Source organism: Salmo trutta, chromosome 26 (genome assembly GCF_901001165.1).
Source record: "Salmo trutta chromosome 26, fSalTru1.1, whole genome shotgun sequence".
Lineage (NCBI taxonomy): Eukaryota > Metazoa > Chordata > Actinopteri > Salmoniformes > Salmonidae > Salmo > Salmo trutta.
The window spans coordinates 37,340,471-37,361,585 of NC_042982.1; the positions used below are offsets into that span (position 1 = coordinate 37,340,471).

The following is a 21,115-nucleotide window of genomic DNA, read 5'->3' on the forward strand; positions in this document are numbered from 1 at the left end:
ATGCATAGCTACTTTAATAACTCTACCTACATGTACATATTACCTCAATTGGCTCGACTAACCGATGCCCCCGTACATTGACTCTGTACCGGTACCCCTGTATATAGTCTCGCTATTGTTATTTTACTGCTGCTCTTTAATTACTTGTTATTTTTATTTATTATTCTTATTCATATTTTTTTTTAACTGCATTGTTGGTTAAGGGCTTGTAAGTAAGCATTTCACTGTAAGGTCTACACCTGTTGGTTAGAGCCTGTAAGTAAGCACTTCACTGTAAGGTCTACACCTGTTGGTTAGAGCCTGTAAGTAAGCACTTCACTGTAAGGTCTACACTTGTTGGTTAGAGCCTGTAAGTAAGCATTTCACTGTAAGGTCTACACCTGTTGGTTAGAGCCTGTAAGTAAGCACTTCACTGTAAGGTCTACACCTGTTGGTTAGAGCCTGTAAGTAAGCACTTCACTGTAAGGTCTACACCTGTTGGTTAGAGCCTGTAAGTAAGCACTTCACTGTAAGGTCTACACCTGTTGGTTAGAGCCTGTAAGTAAGCACTTCACTGTAAGGTCTACACCTGTTGTATTCGGTGCATGTGACTAATAACATTAGATTTGATTTGAATTTGAAGTTTATTCCAGTGTCAACAGGCTCCTTAACTGGAGAGAAGGTAGGCAGAGGTATCTATGGACATGCATGGGTATGTATAAAACAGTACAACTAATACATGCATTTATACACAAGAAATGAATTAAAACTCATTTATAACCAAAATATAATTAAGTTCTCTCCACGTTATAAAAATAAGTTTAACTGTAAGAAATGATATAGTGACACAGAAACGTATCCGCTGCAACATGAACGGCTGGTGTCTACAGTGCCCTCCATAATTATTGGGACAGTGGAGCATTTAGAAATGAATGGTAAATAATGTAGTGTCATTTTGGAGTCACTTTTATTGTAAATAAGAATATAATATCTTTCTAAACACTTCTACATTAATCAGGTACATTTTTGGTTCTGAATGAATACATTATTTACCATTAATTCATATTGGGCACAAAATAATCTGAAACACAACAAAAACAAACAGAAAATGCATCCAACAAGTTTGTAGAGTCACAAGCTTGATGTAATCATTGCGTACTAGGTATATGGGACCAAATACTAAACGTTAGGAATACTTTAATACACATTTAAGTGAATTTGTCCCAATACTTTTGGTTCTCTAAAATGGGGGACTATGTACAAAAAGTGCTGTAATTTCTAAACGGTTCACCCGATACGGATTAAAATGCCCTCAAATGAAAGCTGTCAGTCTTCACTCTAATCTCGTAGTCTTGTATAATTTCAAATTCAAAGTGCTGGAGAACAGAGCCAAAACAACAACAGCAACATTGCTAGTGTCCCAATACTTCTGGAGCTCACTGCATGTTGACTCCTATCAGACATGTGCCCACATAATAACCTTCATGTTATCACTTCATTAAGGACCTTAAGCTAAGGCAGAGGTTAAACAAACATACACACACACACACACACACACACACACACACACACACACACACACACACACACCACATTCCCGGCAGATTTGGGAACAAAAACATCAGATGTCACACACATTTGACCAAAACAAGCCAATAATTAGTGTTATTGAGCAATCCAATCGTCTGCAGCTGATACACATAGGGCCAACAGCAGATCTGTACATCCAGGCCGATAGGTTTGGTTTGAGGAACTAGTCCTGTGATATTCTCTTGGAGACTTATGTACTTACAAGGACGTGGTTTAGGGGAAAAAAAACAAACAAACCAAAAAAATACAACTATACCTTATTTTGTAATGGCAAAATAATAATATTCACATCATATTGACTAGTGCATTAGATCACAAAGCATCAGTATCAATCTGCATGTCAGGGACACATTTTGTCGTCCATATAAGTGCTTATTTCAAGACATGAAATGTTTGTCTCTGACATTCTCACTTTTAAAATGTCTAAATACCTATTAGATAGAAAAGGTACAGTACACACAGGAAATAGTACACCACAGACGAAACAGACACAAGTCAATTGACAACTGGTTCCTGAAGCACAAAAACCCATACCCTTACGTCATTCCCCAAAACGCACATTTCCCATAACCGTAAACACTATTCACCCGTTTCCACACGTTTCCATATTCAAAACTCTTTCTGCAAAACCTTCACAAAAGTGGCCAAATAAATCATTCATTGCACTATATATTCATTCAGCAAACACATGTTCTCAATATTATCAACTCAAGTCATCACAACCTAAACTCAAAGAGCACACCTTTCTCCACGTGCAAACACTAAGCCTCAAAATTGTTAACACACCAATCAGAATTGCAGGATCAATAAATACGGCCTAGAGGCATGTCCATGTGCTTTGGAACAATGGATCCTAACAATGCTGAAGTTGCAAGACAACAGAGAGGAAGAGGACGACAACGACAACAACAAAGACAAGTAATCTCAGATGAAATCCGTGCCACACTAGTTCATCATGTGCTCATACATGGGAGGACTATGAGAAGCTGGACAGTTAGTGCAGTCCAACCTAAGCTGTTACACGGTTACATCCATTGTCTGTACTTTCAGAAGGGAAAACAGCTCATTTGCCTTGTTGTTACTGTGATACATGTAATGTTGTAGTGGATGACCATAGGTCAGTAATGGTCAAATTCCATTTTTGCAGAACTGAGAGGCGGCCATCTATTGGAGGTAGGCGGAGACTTCTCACAGCTGAGCAGGAGACTGCCCTGGAGAATATGGAGGTTAGGTGGAGACTTCTCACAGCTGAGCAGGAGACTGCCCTGGAGAATTTGGAGGTTAGGTGGAGACTTCTCACAGCTGAGCAGGAGACTGCCCTGGAGAATATGGAGGTTAGGTGGAGACTTCTCACAGCTGAGCAGGAGACTGCCATGGAGAATATGGAGGTTAGGTGGAGACTTCTCACAGCTGAGCAGGAGACTGCCCTGGAGAATATGGAGGTTAGGCGGAGACTTCTCACAGCTGAGCAGGAGACTGCCCTGGAGAATATGGAGGTTAGGTGGAGACTTCTCACAGCTGAGCAGGAGACTGCCATGGAGAATATGGAGGTTAGGTGGAGACTTCTCACAGCTGAGCAGGAGACTGCCCTGGAGAATATGGAGGTTAGGCGGAGACTTCTCACAGCTGAGCAGGAGACTGCCCTGGAGAATATAGAGGTAGGCGGAGACTTCTCACAGCTGAGCAGGAGACTGCCATGGAGAATATGGAGGTTAGGTGGAGACTTCTCACAGCTGAGCAGGAGACTGCCCTGGAGAATATGGAGGTTAGGCGGAGACTTCTCACAGCTGAGCAGGAGACTGCCCTGGAGAATATAGAGGTAGGCGGAGACTTCTCACAGCTGAGCAGGAGACTGCCATGGAGAATATGGAGGTTAGGTGGAGACTTCTCACAGCTGAGCAGGAGACTGCCATGGAGAATATGGAGGTTAGGTGGAGACTTCTCACAGCTGAGCAGGAGACTGCCCTGGAGAATATGGAGGTTAGGCAGAGACTTCTCACAGCTGAGCAGAAGACTGCCCTGGTGAATATGGTGATTGCCAATAATGCCATCCGTTTGATGGCAGCTGTACCGTGTGCCTTTTGAAAGGAATTCAAACAGAGTTAAGGAGCAATGATTCCAATATGTTCAGGTAATTGCTATACTGTACAGAATTTTTACAGTATGTACTGTATTGTGTTACAGTAACTGCAGTACACAATCTTCCATTCCAGTACAGCAGTACACTACAGTAATGTATTTGTAGTAGAGTAAAATGTGTTTTGACTTTTGTAGAGAACCTTTGAGCTGGATGCCATGGCTGACCTATAGGATTACATCTTCATCGGTGAGGCAGGGTTCAACATAACAAAAAGGCACAAAAGGGGACGCAAACATCATTGGTCACCGTGCCTTCATACAAGTTCCTGGCCAGAGGGGAGACAACGTCACCCTATGTGCAGCCATCAGCAATCATGGCGTCCTACACCGCCATGTCAAAGTGGGTCCATACAACAACTCCATCAATTTCTAGATCAGCTGCACAATAACAATCTTCAACAGGAAGGGGAGCCAGGGCAACTAGAGCAAGTCCAATATGTTGTCATTTGGGATAACGTGAGTTTGCATCGAGCTGCTCTGGTTCGCGCCTGGTTCAATGACCACTCCAGGTTCACCATTCTCTTTTTGCCAGCATATTCCCCATTTCTGAATCCGATTGAGGAATTATTCTCAGCATGGCAGTGGAGAGTGTATGACTGCAACCCCTACGCACAGCAAAGCCTCCTGGAGGCAATGGTGGACGCCTGTGGTGATGTGTCTGTGGAGTCTATCCAGGGTTTTCTAAGGCACACAAGGGCATTTTTCCCACGCTGCCTGGCAAAAGCAAACATAATGTGTGACGTTGATGAGATATTATGGCCTGACCCAGACCTGAGACGAGATGATGAGAACGCTGATGCTGAGTAACCTGTACATTTGCTACATTTGGAAATAAAGCTTTTGTAAATTGGGTATTTTATGGACTCTTCTTTACATGTTTTGTCAGTGTGACATTTCAAAGGTCAGGTTTTTGACCAAAACAGTATATACAGTAGTATTCCCTTATCCACTAATGTACGAGGTATTTATTACAGTACTGTTTAAGTTCTCTCGCCAGGGTGTTCCTGAAAGGGTTATCTGGATAGTCAGTGCTGTGATTTTACAAAGTTCAAAATCATTTATCTGAAAACCTATTCTAAACGTTTTGGTAGCAGTGTTTTGAGTAAATCCCTCCAGTGTGGAACAAACAGTCATGTAGTCTGTGTTTTTGACAGCTTGTGTGTGTTGTCTGAGGGCAAAGTTTGATTTGGGACCCAGAAGTTAGATGTTTGTACCATTGGGTGTGAGTTTTTAAAATTGTATATGAAGATTTGAGAAAATGGTGAGTTGTTCCAGGAATTGTGTCTAAGCAATTGAGAAACTGTAAAAGGGATAATCCACCCCGAGAAATGAAACTGTTTCATTAGTGGGTCAAAAAATGTTTTCCTCATGATTTAAATATTAAGTGGTACGTCTGCGAAACCAGGAAATCATGTAGGAACGCGTCATAGCTACATGGTTCTCGTCACTGTATATAGTGTGGCTCAGTTGGTAGAGCATGGTGTTTGCAACACCAAGGTTGTGGGTTCAATTCCCACGGGGGACCAGGACGGAACAAAAAAAATAAATGCATTCACTACTGTAAGTCGCTCTGGATAAGAGTATCTGCTAAATGACAAATGTAAATGTAATGTGTTTTCTCCTTCAAGTACCATATGGCAATGCGCCCTGTGGGAAACGTGGGAAAAAGTATACGTTGCCATAGCAACGTCCTCTGCTCTCGCTTGGTAAGAGAGCCTCCTAAATTGATAATGCAGTTTAGGTGATTTTTAAAGCTAGCTAGCTATTTTACATGCTGATATTGATTTGGCTATTGTGTGTAGCTACGTTTTCCAGAAAGCCAGCCAGCTCAGAAAGAGATCATTGCATTGTGGATTTTGTAACGTTATTTGACTTGAGCTGCAACAGATTTCCACAATGATTTTCAAATGTTGCTACCAACCTTGTTATAATGACAAAATGAAACGTGTTCACAAATATTGTTTTAACATGTGTTTTTTAACACGGTTAATAATAGGAATTAGTGGTTTGGGTTGGATTATCCCACTAAAGGATCATTTGCTACCATGCTGTGTTGTCATGTGTTGCTGCTATGCTATGTTGTCTTAGGCCTCTCTTTAAATAGTGTTGTGTTGTTTCTCTTGTCATGTGTGTTTTGCCCTATATTTTTATATTCTTTTTTTTATTTTTAATCCCAGGCCCCGTCCCCGCAGGAGGCCGTTTGCCTTTTGGTAGGCCATGTAAATAACAATTTGTTCTTAACTGACTTGCCTAGTTAAATAAAGGTTAAATAAAAATAAATAAGGCCATGGGATATGTAGGTAATACACGCCACCTAGTGGCTCATATAGAAAACAACTAGCAGTGTGCTTGGACATACAGGATACATTACATAATACTATGGCAACCAAATGCAGTGTTATGGCTGACTACTTCATGCATTTCAGTATACAGTCACAAGCAGACACAGTAGTAAACACACTGACTTGTTGCCATGCTGGCAGTGCAGAAGTCAATGAGGGTTCTGGATTGGTTCTAGCTACCCAGAACCCATGTATCTAGGTGTAATACAACTGTGGACTATGGTTGTTTTATATACTCCTTGGTCCCTTTGTCTCAAAGCGAGTTTACCCTTGATTAAACATGGGATCTAAATAACCTAGGGGGTTTCACTTCCTCACACCTTGGTTCCCTGTCTCTGAGAGTGGTGATCTTGGTGATCAGTATTCTGGTGCTCCTGCGGAACCGTGGCTGTGTGAAGTAGAACAGTATAGGATCTAGAACGCTGTTCATGCTGGCGAACGGCCTGGTGCACTTGTAGATCACTGAGAACAGGTTCCGTGTCTCACACGGAGCACCTGGTAAAGTTCGTACCAACAGGTACATGGTCTTAGTAAGGTGGAACGGCAGGAAGCTCACAGCGAACACCGTCACCACGATGATTATCATCTTCACCGCCTTGTCCCGTTTCTCCTTTGAGGCTGCCATGGTAGCACCCTGATAAGATGGCGGGCGGCAGAGGAGGCGACCCATGCGACAGTAGCACGCCACCACGCCCATAAAAGGCAACAGGAAGCCCAGGCAGGTCAGAGCCATCCCATAGGGGTAGTAGTCAGCCGAGTGCTCCGGTCGACTCAGGTCGTAACAGACGGTACGGTTACGTTGTGTTCCTGTGGAGGCGTAGTGGAAAGTGGGGGCACAGAGGAGGGCGACCACCAGCCACACACCCCCACAGACCACCCGTGCCAGCCTGCGACCCCCCTGCTTGTGCCAGCCGGCCATAGGCTGGCAGATGCCCACGTAGCGCTGGAGGCTGATACAGGTCAGGAACAGGATACTGCCATGCAGGTTACTGTGGAAACAATAAATAATATCAATGATGTTATAATGACAGGGTTTTCTCTCTACAATCCACTCAAAGATCTGTCCACAGAAAGGTAACATTCAGTATATGACTGATTATTCCCTGTAGGGACTGTAAGTATATGAGTTTGAGTATTCTAAGTAATCTATAGAACTATGATATGAATATGTCAGTTAATGAGTAGCTATACTACCTGTAGAATTGAAAGCGGACCAGTTTGCAGGCCAGCTCTCCAAAGGGCCAGTAGTCATGACTGGCGTAGTTGTAGATGAGCAGAGGTAATGACATCACATACAGGAAGTCAGCCGTGGCCAGATTGAGCATGTAGACGTTGCTCCGGGTCAGGTTGGGTCGTGACCTCCAGATCTTCAAGATGACCGCCCCATTCAGAGGCAGACCAATCAGGAAGACCACACTGTAGACGGCAGGAAGTAGGAAGCGTTTAAAATCCTCCTTATAGGTGCAGACTGGCCATGTGACATTGTTGTCGCCCACGGCGATGAGGTATTCCTCCGAGTGGGGTTCTGTGTAATGTCCAGAGGAGGAACCTTCTGCTGTGAACATTCCAATGAGGAAAGGTTCCGTAGAGAACACTTCTAGAGAGGATATCGACATGGCAACAGCTTCACATTCTGAAACAGAGAAGAGAGGCCAGGATGAATCGCATCAAAGTTGATAACCATGTAGTGCTGAGTGATTCATCGAAATGTTGTACTTTTTTGGTTATTAAACAACTAAATGACTGACATCGGTTCAATTACTTGAATTCCATGTATTTTATTGTTTTTGTGTGAGACCAACGCTCTAGAGAGAAATCAAATAATTCACGAGAGAAATCAAGTCAAGAACTATGTGGGACGCTGGGCTAAAGGGAGTTGTAGTTTTCATTCTTGTTCAGAGCAGAAATGTGGTAAATAATTTCCAGGGTGTATAACTAATGACCATAATTCATTGCATCTGTTCTTTCTGGCTCGGACAGAGATGGATACATTTTTACACTTGCTACACACAGACCCAGGGGTATTATACACCCTGGAAATCTGAGGGCACAAAGTACATGAGGATGGCTGGGGGTGGGTGGCTAGGGTCCCTGTCCGTAAGTTGGAGAATTTCGCATTTTCAAACACCTGAAACACCCCTTTCCTGCAATCTAGAGCCATAATCATGATGTTTAGTTAATTCTATGTAAAATACATTTTATTTAAGCATACCTCTTGAGCTGTCTGTATCCTCCTGACTGGTGGTTATTTTGTTAAAGAAACGTAATATGTGAGAATGCTGTTCATTGACTACAGCTCAGCGTTCAACACGATAGTTACCTCAAAGCTCATCAGTAAGCTAAGGACCCAGGGACTAAACACCTCCCTCTGCAACTGGATCCTGGACTTCCTGATGGGCCGCCCCCAGGTGGTGATGGTAGGCAGCAACACATCTGCCACGCTGATCCTCAACACTGGAGCCCCCCAGGGGTGTGTGCTTATTCCCCTCCTGTATTCCCTGTTCACCCACGACTGCGTGGCCAAACACGACTCCAACACCATCATTAAGTTTGCCCACAACACAACGGTGGCAGGCCTGATCACCGACAACGATGAGACAGCCTATAGGGAGGAGATCAGAGACCTGGCAGTGTGGTGCTAGGACAACAACCTCTACCTCAACGTGAGAAAGACAAAGGAGCTGATTGTGGACTACAGGAAAAGGAGGGCCAAACACGCCCTCATTCACATTGAGGGGGTTGTAGTGGAGCGGGTAGAGAGCTTCAAGTTCCTTGGTGTCCACATCACCAACAAACTATCATGGTCCAAACACACCAAGACAGTCGTGAAGAGGGCACAACAAAGCCTATTCCCCCTCAAGCGACTGAAAAGTTTTGGCATGGGTCCTCAGATCCTCAAAAATTTCTATAGCTGCATCATCGACAGCATCCTGACCAGTTGCATCACCACCTAGTATGGCAACTGCTCAGCATCTGACCGTAAGGCGCTACAGAGGGTAGTGCTTACGGCCCAGTACATCACTGGGGCCAAGCTTCCTGCCATCCAAGACTTTGATACCAGGTGGTGTCAGAGGAAGGCCCTAAAAATTGTCATAGACTCCAGCCACCCAAGTCATAGACTGTTCTCCCTGCTACCACACAGAAAGTGGTACCAGAGTGCCAAGTCTAGGTCCAAAAGGCTTCTTAACAGCTTCTACCCCCAAGCCATAAGAGTGATGAACAGCTTCTACCCCCGAGCCATAAGAGTGATGAACAGCTTCTACCCCCGAGCCATAAGAGTGATGAACAGCTTCTACCCCCGAGCCATAAGAGTGATGAACAGCTTCTACCCCCGAGCCATAAGAGTGATGAACAGCTTCTACCCCCGAGCCATAAGAGTGATGAACAGCTTCTACCCCCAAGCCATAAGAGTGATGAACAGCTTCTACCCCCAAGCCATAAGAGTGATGAACAGCTTCTACCCCCAAGCCATAAGAGTGATGAACAGCTTCTACCCCCAAGCCATAAGAGTGATGAACAGCTTCTACCCCCAAGCCATAAGAGTGATGAACAGCTTCTACCCCCGAGCCATAAGAGTGATGAACAGCTTCTACCCCCGAGCCATAAGAGTGATGAACAGCTTCTACCCCCAAGCCATAAGAGTGATGAACAGCTTCTACCCCCGAGCCATAAGAGTGATGAACAGCTTCTACCCCCAAGCCATAAGAGTGATGAACAGCTTCTACCCCCAAGCCATAAGAGTGATGAACAGCTTCTACCCCCGAGCCATAAGAGTGATGAACAGTTAATGAAATGGCTACCCAGGTTATTTGTATTGACCCCCTTTTTTTACGCTGTTGCTACTCGCTGCTTATTATCTATGCAGAGTCACTTTACCCCTACCTACATGTACAAATTACCTTAATTACCTCGACTAACCCGTACCCCCACACATTGACCCGGTACCCCCTGTATATAGCCTCGTTATTGTTATTTTATTGTGTTATTTTTTTTTTATAATAAAAAATAAGTATATATATGTAGGCTTTTCTTGCTATGCATTGTTGGTTAAGGGCTTGTAAGTAAGCATTTTTAATGTAAGATCTCGGCACATGTAACAAATAAAAATTGATTTGATAATATGCTTCTCTGCATCTGGGTAAGATTGAAAGGAATGTCAGTCTTAATCAGTATATTTACTAAATGTTTGAATATTAGTAAATGTTTGAATATCTTTTAACTGAACAGACCTCAAAATCACAAATCGCTCAGCACTACAACCCTGAGATTTATTTTCCCCCCTTCTACCGACTGTCCTCTTCATCTCAGTCTACCAGTACTACCCACCAGGTGAGGTAGGAGAATATGGTGTTTTCATAGTAACTCACTTGGTTTAACTATCTCTCATTTCTGGCTGTGTGCTACGGGACCATCCATACGTACAGAATGAATGCATGCATGTCTGTAAGTCGCTTTGGATAAAGTGTCTGCTAAATTGCATGTATATATTAGTGTACTGGTCCAAACCTGTGGACCAAACGCAGCCAAAAGTACAGTATTTTAGCAGTGGGAATGCCTGTCTCTCTGTCAGCCCCCCACTACCCACTCTGCAGTTAGACATCTGTGGTTCAAGATGTGGCATCATCATCAATCTCTTATCCTCTCCCCTTCATCATCAATCTCTTATCCTCTCCCCTTCATCATCAATCTCTTATCCTAGCTCCTTCATCATCAATCTCTTATCCTCTCCCCTTCATCATCAATCTCTTATCCTAGCCCCTTCATCATCAATCTCTTATCCTAGCCCCTTCATCATCAATCTCTTATCCTACCCCCTTCATCATCAATCTCTTATCCTAGCCCTTCATCATCAATCTCTTATCCTAGCCCCTTCATCATCAATCTCTTATCCTAGCCCCTTCATCATCAATCTCTTATCCTACCCCCTTCATCATCAACATCAATTTCTTATCCTAGCCCTTCATCATCATCATCAATCTCTTATCCTACCCCCTTCATCATCAATCTCTTATCCTAGCCCTTCATCATCAATCTCTTATCCTAGCCCCTTCATCATCAATCTCTTATCCTAGCTCCTTCATCATCAATCTCTTATCCTCTCCCCTTCATCATCAATCTCTTATCCTAGCCCCTTCATCATCAATCTCTTATCCTAGCCCCTTCATCATCAATCTCTTATCCTAGCTCCTTCATCATCAATCTCTTATCCTCTTCCCTTCATCATCAATCTCTTATCCTAGCCCCTTCATCATCATCATCAATCTCTTATCCTAGCCCCTTCATCATCAATCTCTTATCCTCTCCCCTTCATCATCAATCTCTTATCCTAGCCCCTTCATCATCATCATCAATCTCTTATCCTAGCCCCTTCATCATCAATCTCTTATCCTACCCCCTTCATCATCAATCTCTTATCCTAGCTCCTTCATCATCAATCTCTTATCCTCTCCCCTTCATCATCAATCTCTTATCCTACCCCTTCATCATCAATCTCTTATCCTAGCCCCTTCATCATCATCATCAGTCTCTTATCCTAGCCCCTTCATCATCAATCTCTTATCCTCTCCCCTTCATCATCAGTCTCTTATCCTAGCCCCTTCATCATCAATCTCTTATCCTAGCCTCTTCATCATCAATCTCTTATCCTAGCCCCTTCATCATCATCATCAATCTGTTATCCTAGCCCCTTCATCATCATCATCAATCTCTTATCCTACCCCCTTCATCATCAATCTCTTATCCTAGCCCTTCATCATCAACATTAATCTCTTATCCTAGCCCTTCATCATCATCATTAATCTCTTATCCTAGGCCCTTCATCATCAGTCTCTTATCCTAGCCCCTTCATCATCAACATTAATCTCTTATCCTAGCCCTTCATCATCATCATTAATCTCTTATCCTAGCCCCTTCATCATTAATCTCTTATCCTAGCCCCTTCATCATCAATCTCTTATCCTAGCCCCTTCATCATCAATCTCTTATCCTAGCCCCTTCATCATCAATCTCTTATCCTCTCCCCTTCATCATCAATCTCTTATCCTAGCCCCTTCATCATCAATCTCTTATCCTAGCTCCTTCATCATCAATCTCTTATCCTAGCCCCTTCATCATCAATCTCTTATCCTAGCCCCTTCATCATCAACATCAATCTCTTATCCTAGCCCTTCATCATCAACATTAATCTCTTATCCTAGCCCCTTCATCATCATCATCAATCTCTTATCCTAGCCCTTCATCATCATCATTAATCTCTTATCCTAGCCCCTTCATCATCAATCTCTTATCCTAGCCCCTTCATCATCAATCTCTTATCCTCTCCCCTTCATCATCAATCTCTTATCCTCTCCCCTTCATCATCAATCTCTTATCCTCTCCCCTTCATCATCAATCTCTTATCCTAGCCCCTTCATCATCAACATCTTGATCATAATTGTCAGTCACGTCTCGCCATCCAAACCACACATCGGTGAGTATTAGATCGCTAGAGCTGACTTCCAAAGCCCAACACATACTAGGATTCTATTGTCTGAACAGTGACGCATGGTTTCACAACACTTCATACCAGGAATGACTAAGTGAGGGGGAAGGAAAGGGAGTGCCAATATGCCATATCACTGTGTGTGTGTGTGTGTGTGTGTGTGTGGAAGATGGCTGAAGTACCAGTTTCCTGGCAGCTGATTAACCTCCATTCCCCCCCCCTTTCTCTTCCCCCAAGTCTCCCCCATCTCTCTCTTCCCCATCTACCTTCTCCCCCCTCTCTCTTTCTCTCCACCACAATCTCTCTCCCTCGCACTCTGTGAATATGTGTGATGTGTGTGTCATCACCAGCACCCTAAAGGGCCTTTAGGTGAAGTGTTTACACAAAGCCTCTCATTTTAATGGAAACATCCCTAGTGTGAGCATTTGTAATAAAAAGCTCCAGAATTCCCAGCTAATGTGTTTGTGTTTCAGTGACTTCTCCTTCCAGCTCTCATGTACCCCACCAGACGTGCCACCAGCGGTCTTTTCACAGTCCCCAGGTCCAGAGCAAATTCAAGGAAACGTACAGCATTATACAGAGCTGTGCATGGAGCTCCCTTCCATATTATATAGTCCCTATAACCAGGTTTCATAAAACAAATAAAGCAACACCTCACAGCACAACGCCTCTCCCCCATGTGACCTACTTGTTATGTGTATGTACTGACATGTGGAGCTGATAGATGCACACACACTGTACATGTTAATGTAAAGTATTTTGTCTGTCATTTCTTTTTCGTTATGTGTCAAACCCCAGTAAGACTAGCTGTCGCCAGCTAATGGGGATCCTAATCAATCAAGTTTAAGCTTTAGCTCCGAATTTTTAAGGCAAGAGTTAAGTTCAGGTGTTAACTTCAAATTCTTAAGGTTAGTCATTAACTCTGAAAGGTTAAAGTAAGGATCAAGGTTTGGGACAAGCCTAATTTTTTAAAATCAAAAACAACTTTCTATTGCTGGATTCAAACTTGCAACCTTTGGAATCCAAGGCAGATGCTTACGCGATAGCAAAACCAAAATCTACTTGAAGGTAACAGCACACACCGTTGCCCCTAGTGGCCGGTTTTCACATCATCTACCGACATCCTCAGAGATGGATGGACGTCCAATACTGACTTGTATCCTGGGTAACCTGGCTGGAATTCTCAGCAAGCAGAGACAGATGCAAACTCACACACAGTAGTAGCTGACACACACACACACACACACACACACACACACACAGCTGGGCAATGAGGGAGAGTTCTTCACATCACGTGTATGTGTGTGTGTGTGTGCATGCCAAGACTACACGCTATCGCACAGGCAGTGTAACACACTTATTTATAAACCCCATGATCACATGACCCGAACCAGACACATCAGATAGAGCAGGCTAATGACATCATGTTGAACTTTCTCATGCACAGTGATTACACACACACACACACACACACACACACATCCCTTCCTTCCAGTCAAGTTTCATTACCAATCCTCAACCACGGTCATTAGATTGTAGGAGAGAAAGCAGAGCCTGTTGAATTGAATGACACACACACACACACACACACACACACACACACAACATTTAAAGCCAAGGCCATATCTCATTCAATTAATTGAAATCATCAATCACTCTGGAGACAGACATTGCAGCAATAGAAACAGACCCCATCAATCAATCTCAAGACAGTCAAGGTATAACTCTAAAATATACATATGACATATGGGGAAAGTGGAAGATGTCAGGGTTTATTTTTAACCCAAACCTGACCCTCACCTAACCTGGCCCTCACCTAACCTGACCCTCACCTAACCTGACCCTCACCTAACCTGACCCTCACCTAACCTGACCCTCACCTAACCTGACCCTCACCTAACCTGACCCTAACCTAACCTGACCCTCACCTAACCTGACCCTCACCTAACCTGACCCTCACCTAACCTGACCCTCACCTAACCTGACCCTCACCTAACCTGACCCTAACCTAACCTGACCCTCACCTAACCTGACCCTCACCTAACCTGACCCTCACCTAACCTGACCCTCACCTAACCTGACCCTCACCTAACCTGACCCTCACCTAACCTGACCCTCACCTAACCTGACCCTCACCAAACCTGACCCTCACCTAACCTGACCCTAACCTAACCTGACCCTCACCAAACCTGACCCTCACCTAACCTGACCCTCACCAAACCTGACCCTCACCTAACCTGACCCTCACCTAACCTGACCCTCACCTAACCTGACCCTCACCTAACCTGACCCTCACCTAACCTGACCCTCACCTAACCTGACCCTCACCTAACCTGACCCTAACCTAACCTGACCCTCACCTAACCTGACCCTCACCTAACCTGACCCTCACCTAACCTGACCCTCACCTAACCTGACCCTCACCTAACCTGACCCTAACCTAACCTGACCCTAACCTAACCTGACCCTCACCTAACCTGACCCTCACCTAACCTGACCCTCACCTAACCTGACCCTCACCTAACCTGACCCTCACCTAACCTGACCCTAACCTAACCTGACCCTCACCTAACCTGACCCTCACCTAACCTGACCCTCACCTAACCTGACCCTCACCTAACCTGACCCTCACCTAACCTGACCCTAACCTAACCTGACCCTCACCTAACCTGACCCTCACCTAACCTGACCCTAACCTAATCTGACCCTCACCTAATCTGACCCTCACCTAACCTGACCCTAACCTAACCTGACCCTCACCTAACCTGACCCTCACCTAACCTGACCCTAACCTAACCTGACCCTAACCTAACCTGACCCTAACCTAACCTGACCCTAACCTAACCTGACCCTCACCTAACCTGACCCTAACCTAACCTGACCCTCACCTAACCTGACCCTAACCTAACCTGACCCTAACCTAACCTGACCCTCACCTAACCTGACCCTAACCTAACCTGACCCTCACCTAACCTGACCCTCACCTAACCTGACCCTAACCTAACCTGACCCTCACCTAATCTGACCCTAACCTAACCTGACCCTCACCTAACCTGACCCTAACCTAACCTGACCCTAACCTAACCTGACCCTCACCTAACCTGACCCTCACCTAACCTGACCCTCACCTAACCTGACCCTAACCTAACCTGACCCTAACCTAACCTGACCCTCACCTAACCTGACCCTCACCTAACCTGACCCTCACCTACGACCCTCACCTAACTGACCCTCACCTAACCTGACCCTCACCTAACCTGACCCTACCTAACCTGACCCTCACCTAACCTGACCCTCACCTAACCTGACCCTCACCTAACCTGACCCTCACCTAACCTGACCCTCACCTAACCTGACCCTCACCTAACCTGACCCTCACCTAACCTGACCCTAACCTAACCTGACCCTCACCTAACCTGACCCTCACCTAACCTGACCCTCACCTAACCTGACCCTCACCTAACCTGACCCTCACCTAACCTGACCCTCACCTAACCTGACCCTCACCTAACCTGACCCTAACCTAACCTGACCCTCACCTAACCTGACCCTCACCTAACCTGACCCTCACCTAACCTGACCCTAACCTAACCTGACCCTCACCAAACCTGACCTCACCTAACCTGACCCTCACCAAACCTGACCCTCACCTAACCTGACCCTCACCTAACCTGACCCTCACCTAACCTGACCCTCACCTAACCTGACCCTCACCTAACCTGACCCTCACCTAACCTGACCTAACCTAACCTGACCCTCACCTAACCTGACCCTCACCTAACCTGACCCTCACCTAACCTGACCCTCACCTAACCTGACCCTCACCTAACCTGACCCTCACCTAACCTGACCCTAACCTAACCTGACCCTCACCTAACCTGACCCTCACCTAACCTGACCCTCACCTAACCTGACCCTCACCTAACCTGACCCTCACCTAATCTGACCCTCACCTAACCTGACCCTCACCTAACCTGACCCTCACCTAACCTGACCCTAACCTAACCCTGTGGGGACACCAACGCTTCACGATACTGACCCTCACCTAACCCTGTGGGGACACCAACGCTTCACGATACTGACCCTCACCTAACCCTGTGGGGACACCAACGCTTCACGATACTGACCCTCACCTAACCCTGTGGGGACACCAACGCTTCAAGATAACAAGTTGCTTCAAGATTTCTGTATGCTACAGTGGGTCAATATTACAACAACAAACATTATCCACCATTACAGATCACTGTCTTCAGAGCTGGCTTCTCCCCCTAGGGTGACACAGTTAGGGAACAGTTAGGAGAACGTGGAGTAACTGGAAAGAGGCTAAAAGCAGATCTGATGCAGACGGAGGCAGTACTTTGACTGAGTGTCCTGGGACACAGGTCTGTTCTGCTAAGTGCAACATCAAGCTATAATGACTATCTGATGTCATGACAAGTAGACCAGCTTATTCAGCATGTAGCTCAAAATCAATTCTTCAAACAACTTATTTCTGTCTCCGAAACCTTCAGTCTTACAGCTACGGACTTTCAGTTACACCCAAAAGGAGATCCTACAGGGGCGTTTAGGCACTTATGACTTGAAGAAGACCCACTCTAGTGCATTGTTAAAGGGTTTGTATAGATACCTCTGTCACCGAGAAAGAAGTTGTCATGGTTTTGGAAGGCGAGGAGGAAGTGAATGTGCATCTGTTGAATGGTAAACTACATAGACATGCAGGACAGATCACAGCTGTTGAAAGGGCCGTCGGTAAACTACATAGACATGCAGGACAGATCACAGCTGTTGAAAGGGCCGTCGGTAAACTACATAGACATGCAGGACAGATCACAGCTGTTGAAAGGGCCGTCGGTAAACTACATAGACATGCAGGCCAGATCACAGCTGTTGAAAGGGCCGTCGGTAAACTACATAGACATGCAGGCCAGATCACAGCTGTTGAAAGGGCCGTCGGTAAACTACATAGACATGCAGGACAGATCACAGCTGTTGAAAGGGCCGTCGGTAAACTACATAGACACGCAGGACAGATCACAGCTGTTGAAAGGGCCGTCGGTAAACTACATAGACACGCAGGCCAGATCACAGCTGTTGAAAGGGCCGTCGGTAAACTACATAGACATGCAGGACAGATCACAGCTGTTGAAAGGGCCGTCGGTAAACTACATAGACATGCAGGCCAGATCACAGCTGTTGAAAGGGCCGTCGGTAAACTACAGAGACATGCAGGACAGATCACAGCTGTTGAAAGGGCCGTCGGTAAACTACAGAGACATGCAGGACAGATCACAGCTGTTGAAAGGGCCGTCGGTAAACTACAGAGACATGCAGGACAGATCACAGCTGTTGAAAGGGCCGTCGGTAAACTACAGAGACATGCAGGACAGATCACAGCTGTTGAAAGGGCCGTCGGTAAACTACAGAGACATGCAGGACAGATCACAGCTGTTGAAAGGGCCGTCGGTAAACTACAGAGACATGCAGGACAGATCACAGCTGTTGAAAGGGCCGTCGGTAAACTACATAGACATGCAGGACAGATCACAGCTGTTGAAAGGGCCGTCGGTAAACTACATAGACATGCAGGCCAGATCACAGCTGTTGAAAGGGCCGTCGGTAAACTACATAGACATGCAGGACAGATCACAGCTGTTGAAAGGGCCGTCGGTAAACTACATAGACATGCAGGCCAGATCACAGCTGTTGAAAGGGCCGTCGGTAAACTACATAGACATGCAGGCCAGATCACAGCTGTTGAAAGGGCCGTCGGTAAACTACATAGACATGCAGGACAGATCACAGCTGTTGAAAGGGCCGTCGGTAAACTACATAGACACGCAGGACAGATCACAGCTGTTGAAAGGGCCGTCGGTAAACTACAGAGACACGCAGGACAGATCACAGCTGTTGAAAGGGCCGTCGGTAAACTACATAGACATGCAGGACAGATCACAGCTGTTGAAAGGGCCGTCGGTAAACTACATAGACATGCAGGCCAGATCACAGCTGTTGAAAGGGCCGTCGGTAAACTACATAGACATGCAGGACAGATCACAGCTGTTGAAAGGGCCGTCGGTAAACTACATAGACATGCAGGCCAGATCACAGCTGTTGAAAGGGCCGTCGGTAAACTACATAGACATGCAGGCCAGATCACAGCTGTTGAAAGGGCCGTCGGTAAACTACATAGACACGCAGGACAGATCACAGCTGTTGAAAGGGCCGTCGGTAAACTACATAGACATGCAGGACAGATCACAGCTGTTGAAAGGGCCGTCGGTAAACTACATAGACATGCAGGACAGATCACAGCTGTTGAAAGGGCCGTCGGTAAACTACATAGACACGCAGGACAGATCACAGCTGTTGAAAGGGCCGTCGGTAAACTACATAGACACGCAGGACAGATCACAGCTGTTGAAAGGGCCGTCGGTAAACTACATAGACATGCAGGCCAGATCACAGCTGTTGAAAGGGCCGTCGGTAAACTACATAGACATGCAGGCCAGATCACAGCTGTTGAAAGGGCCGTCGGTAAACTACATAGACATGCAGGCCAGATCACAGCTGTTGAAAGGGCCGTCGGTAAACTACATAGACATGCAGGCCAGATCACAGCTGTTGAAAGGGCCGTCGGTAAACTACATAGACATGCAGGACAGATCACAGCTGTTGAAAGGGCCGTCGGTAAACTACATAGACACGCAGGCCAGATCACAGCTGTTGAAAGGGCCGTCGGTAAACTACATAGACACGCAGGCCAGATCACAGCTGTTGAAAGGGCCGTCGGTAAACTACATAGACATGCAGGCCAGATCACAGCTGTTGAAAGGGCCGTCGGTAAACTACATAGACATGCAGGACAGATCACAGCTGTTGAAAGGGCCGTCGGTAAACTACATAGACATGCAGGACAGTTTACCCTGAACACTAAGAGACCATGTTAATTCATTGTATTTATATTCATTACCAGGTCTCAAAGCACTTTAATCTGTAGGTGAGGAACTCTCCAGATCCACCATCTGTAGCAATGGCACCAACCTGTATAGTCTGTCCATCTCTGACTTAACGTTAACCCTATCAGACCAGGAGAGAGACCGTTAACATAGAATACACACTGCTTCTCAATTTCCCTCCATCCTCTATGTCAACTATATCTGTGCCAGTGGACCCAGAGAAAGCAGCCACAGGACCCTGACTAATGTCTGGTGTGGTCCGACCCAACAGGACCTTTACTGATGTGGTCACTATACACATATTGTGCTTTCTATCACAAAAGATGCACACACAGGTACACAATAACACACACAGACACACTATTTTGCTGTAGTGGGGTGTGAAGTGATGTTATAGAGAACACTGTAGTAATAATAATAGCACCAACTGTATATCTATCATTCATCAGCCATGTGTTTTATTCAGAATTAACTGTTTCTCCTAGGATTTATTTCAGCAGCGGTAGCAGAGTTAGCAGGGATCCACGATAAATGTCACTGCTAAATGCATATAGGGGAAATGGGAAACACCGAGTAGCCTAAACATGTCTCGGACAGAAGTTAGAGCAAGGGTGCTGGGGAGAACAGGCTCGTGGTAATGGCTGGAGGGAATTAGTGGATTGGTATTAAATACATGCAGTAGCCTCCACTGAGCTAGAGGTATGGAGAACTGTAAAACTGAGTGGGTTCTATACTCCACATGCACGACATAGTCCTTACTGTTCCTAATTAAATATTATTGAATCTGAAACACGGTGTGTTCGTGAGAAACGAGCAACTCGTGGGTAGGCTTCATCAATGTGCTGCTCTAAAGTGCACCACCAAAACAGTATTTATCAGAATTACAACAATAGGAGTACAAATTCCCCACCATTCATCATGATACACTGAAGGTTAGGAATACTAGGCTAGTTCATGTTGTTGACAGGTTTAGACAGGTTAAAATAGCTGTGGTTTAAAGGAGGAATCAAACCGGAACATCGGAGACAGGTATGACCGTTGAACTAAACTGACGAGACAGCTATAAATTATATTCTCCAGGAATCAATGGGTATATATCGTTCATTTAAAAGTAAAACAAAATGTCATCTACTACCTACGCATCGTAGAATTCCCCTTTAAGGTATTTAACTAATACTATGCACCCTGCGCATTTAATTCGGAGGGCCATTGCCAAAATGATTATATATTGTATGGAAACATGTTCCAGACTACTATGGTATAATGACTATACATTGTGCCAATGAGGTTGTTTCGAGTCGTCTGCATATAAAGTACAATTGTAACACTGTTTTTTACCTCTGTGGCTGCGACAAAATACTGACTTTCTCTGCTGCTGTAAACAAGTGGGAGATCCAAACCTGCCTCGTGTTTTACCAGGCAGTCGCCTAGTAAGTAGACCAAACAAATGAGTACTTTAGTGAGAAAAATCAGTAAACCACTCAATGGAGATCCTTCATAAAGTCCAACTGGTTTGGATATGTTTTTTGGAGCGCCAGAGCGCACGATATCAAAGATATTGGGCGGATTCGATTATGCTGAACTGCGGGGCACCGGTTTATGGACGGTGACGTGAACGGGCAAAAGGG

The 21,115-nt window shown here is 45.3% G+C and overlaps 1 protein-coding gene across 3 annotated transcripts; it reads right to left on the bottom strand.

The window, feature by feature from the left end:
- Positions 1-1,477: 1,477 nt before the first annotated feature.
- Positions 1,478-21,115, bottom strand: LOC115163736 (P2Y purinoceptor 3-like). 3 transcript variants are annotated; one of them, XM_029715887.1, is made up of 4 exons: positions 20,826-21,115; positions 7,245-7,683; positions 6,371-7,039; positions 1,478-3,647 (listed from the first exon to the last, which is right to left on the bottom strand). In XM_029715887.1, the coding sequence occupies exons 2-4, from the start codon at positions 7,664-7,666 to the stop codon at positions 3,566-3,568; spliced, it is 1,173 nt and encodes a 390-aa protein (XP_029571747.1). In that variant the 5' UTR covers positions 7,667-7,683; positions 20,826-21,115; the 3' UTR covers positions 1,478-3,565. The 3 variants fall into 3 exon arrangements, with proteins under 3 accessions (XP_029571747.1, XP_029571748.1, XP_029571749.1); XM_029715888.1 differs by lacking the exon at positions 20,826-21,115 and adding an exon at positions 19,502-19,527; XM_029715889.1 differs by lacking the exon at positions 1,478-3,647 and having other exon boundaries at positions 6,010-7,039.

Bases quoted from the DNA above. Each gene is read 5' to 3' on its own strand.
- LOC115163736 (XM_029715887.1), bottom strand. From the start codon at position 7,666: ATGTCGATATCCTCTCTAGAAGTGTTCTCTACGGAACCTTTCCTCATT. The intron at 7,040-7,244 runs GTAGTATAGCTA...TTGTTTCCACAG, and splicing joins GTCCGCTTTCAATTCTACAG to TAACCTGCATGGCAGTATCC. The intron at 3,648-6,370 runs GTGTGAGGAAGT...TCCTTTCAAAAG, and splicing joins CTCAGAGACAGGGAACCAAG to GCACACGGTACAGCTGCCAT.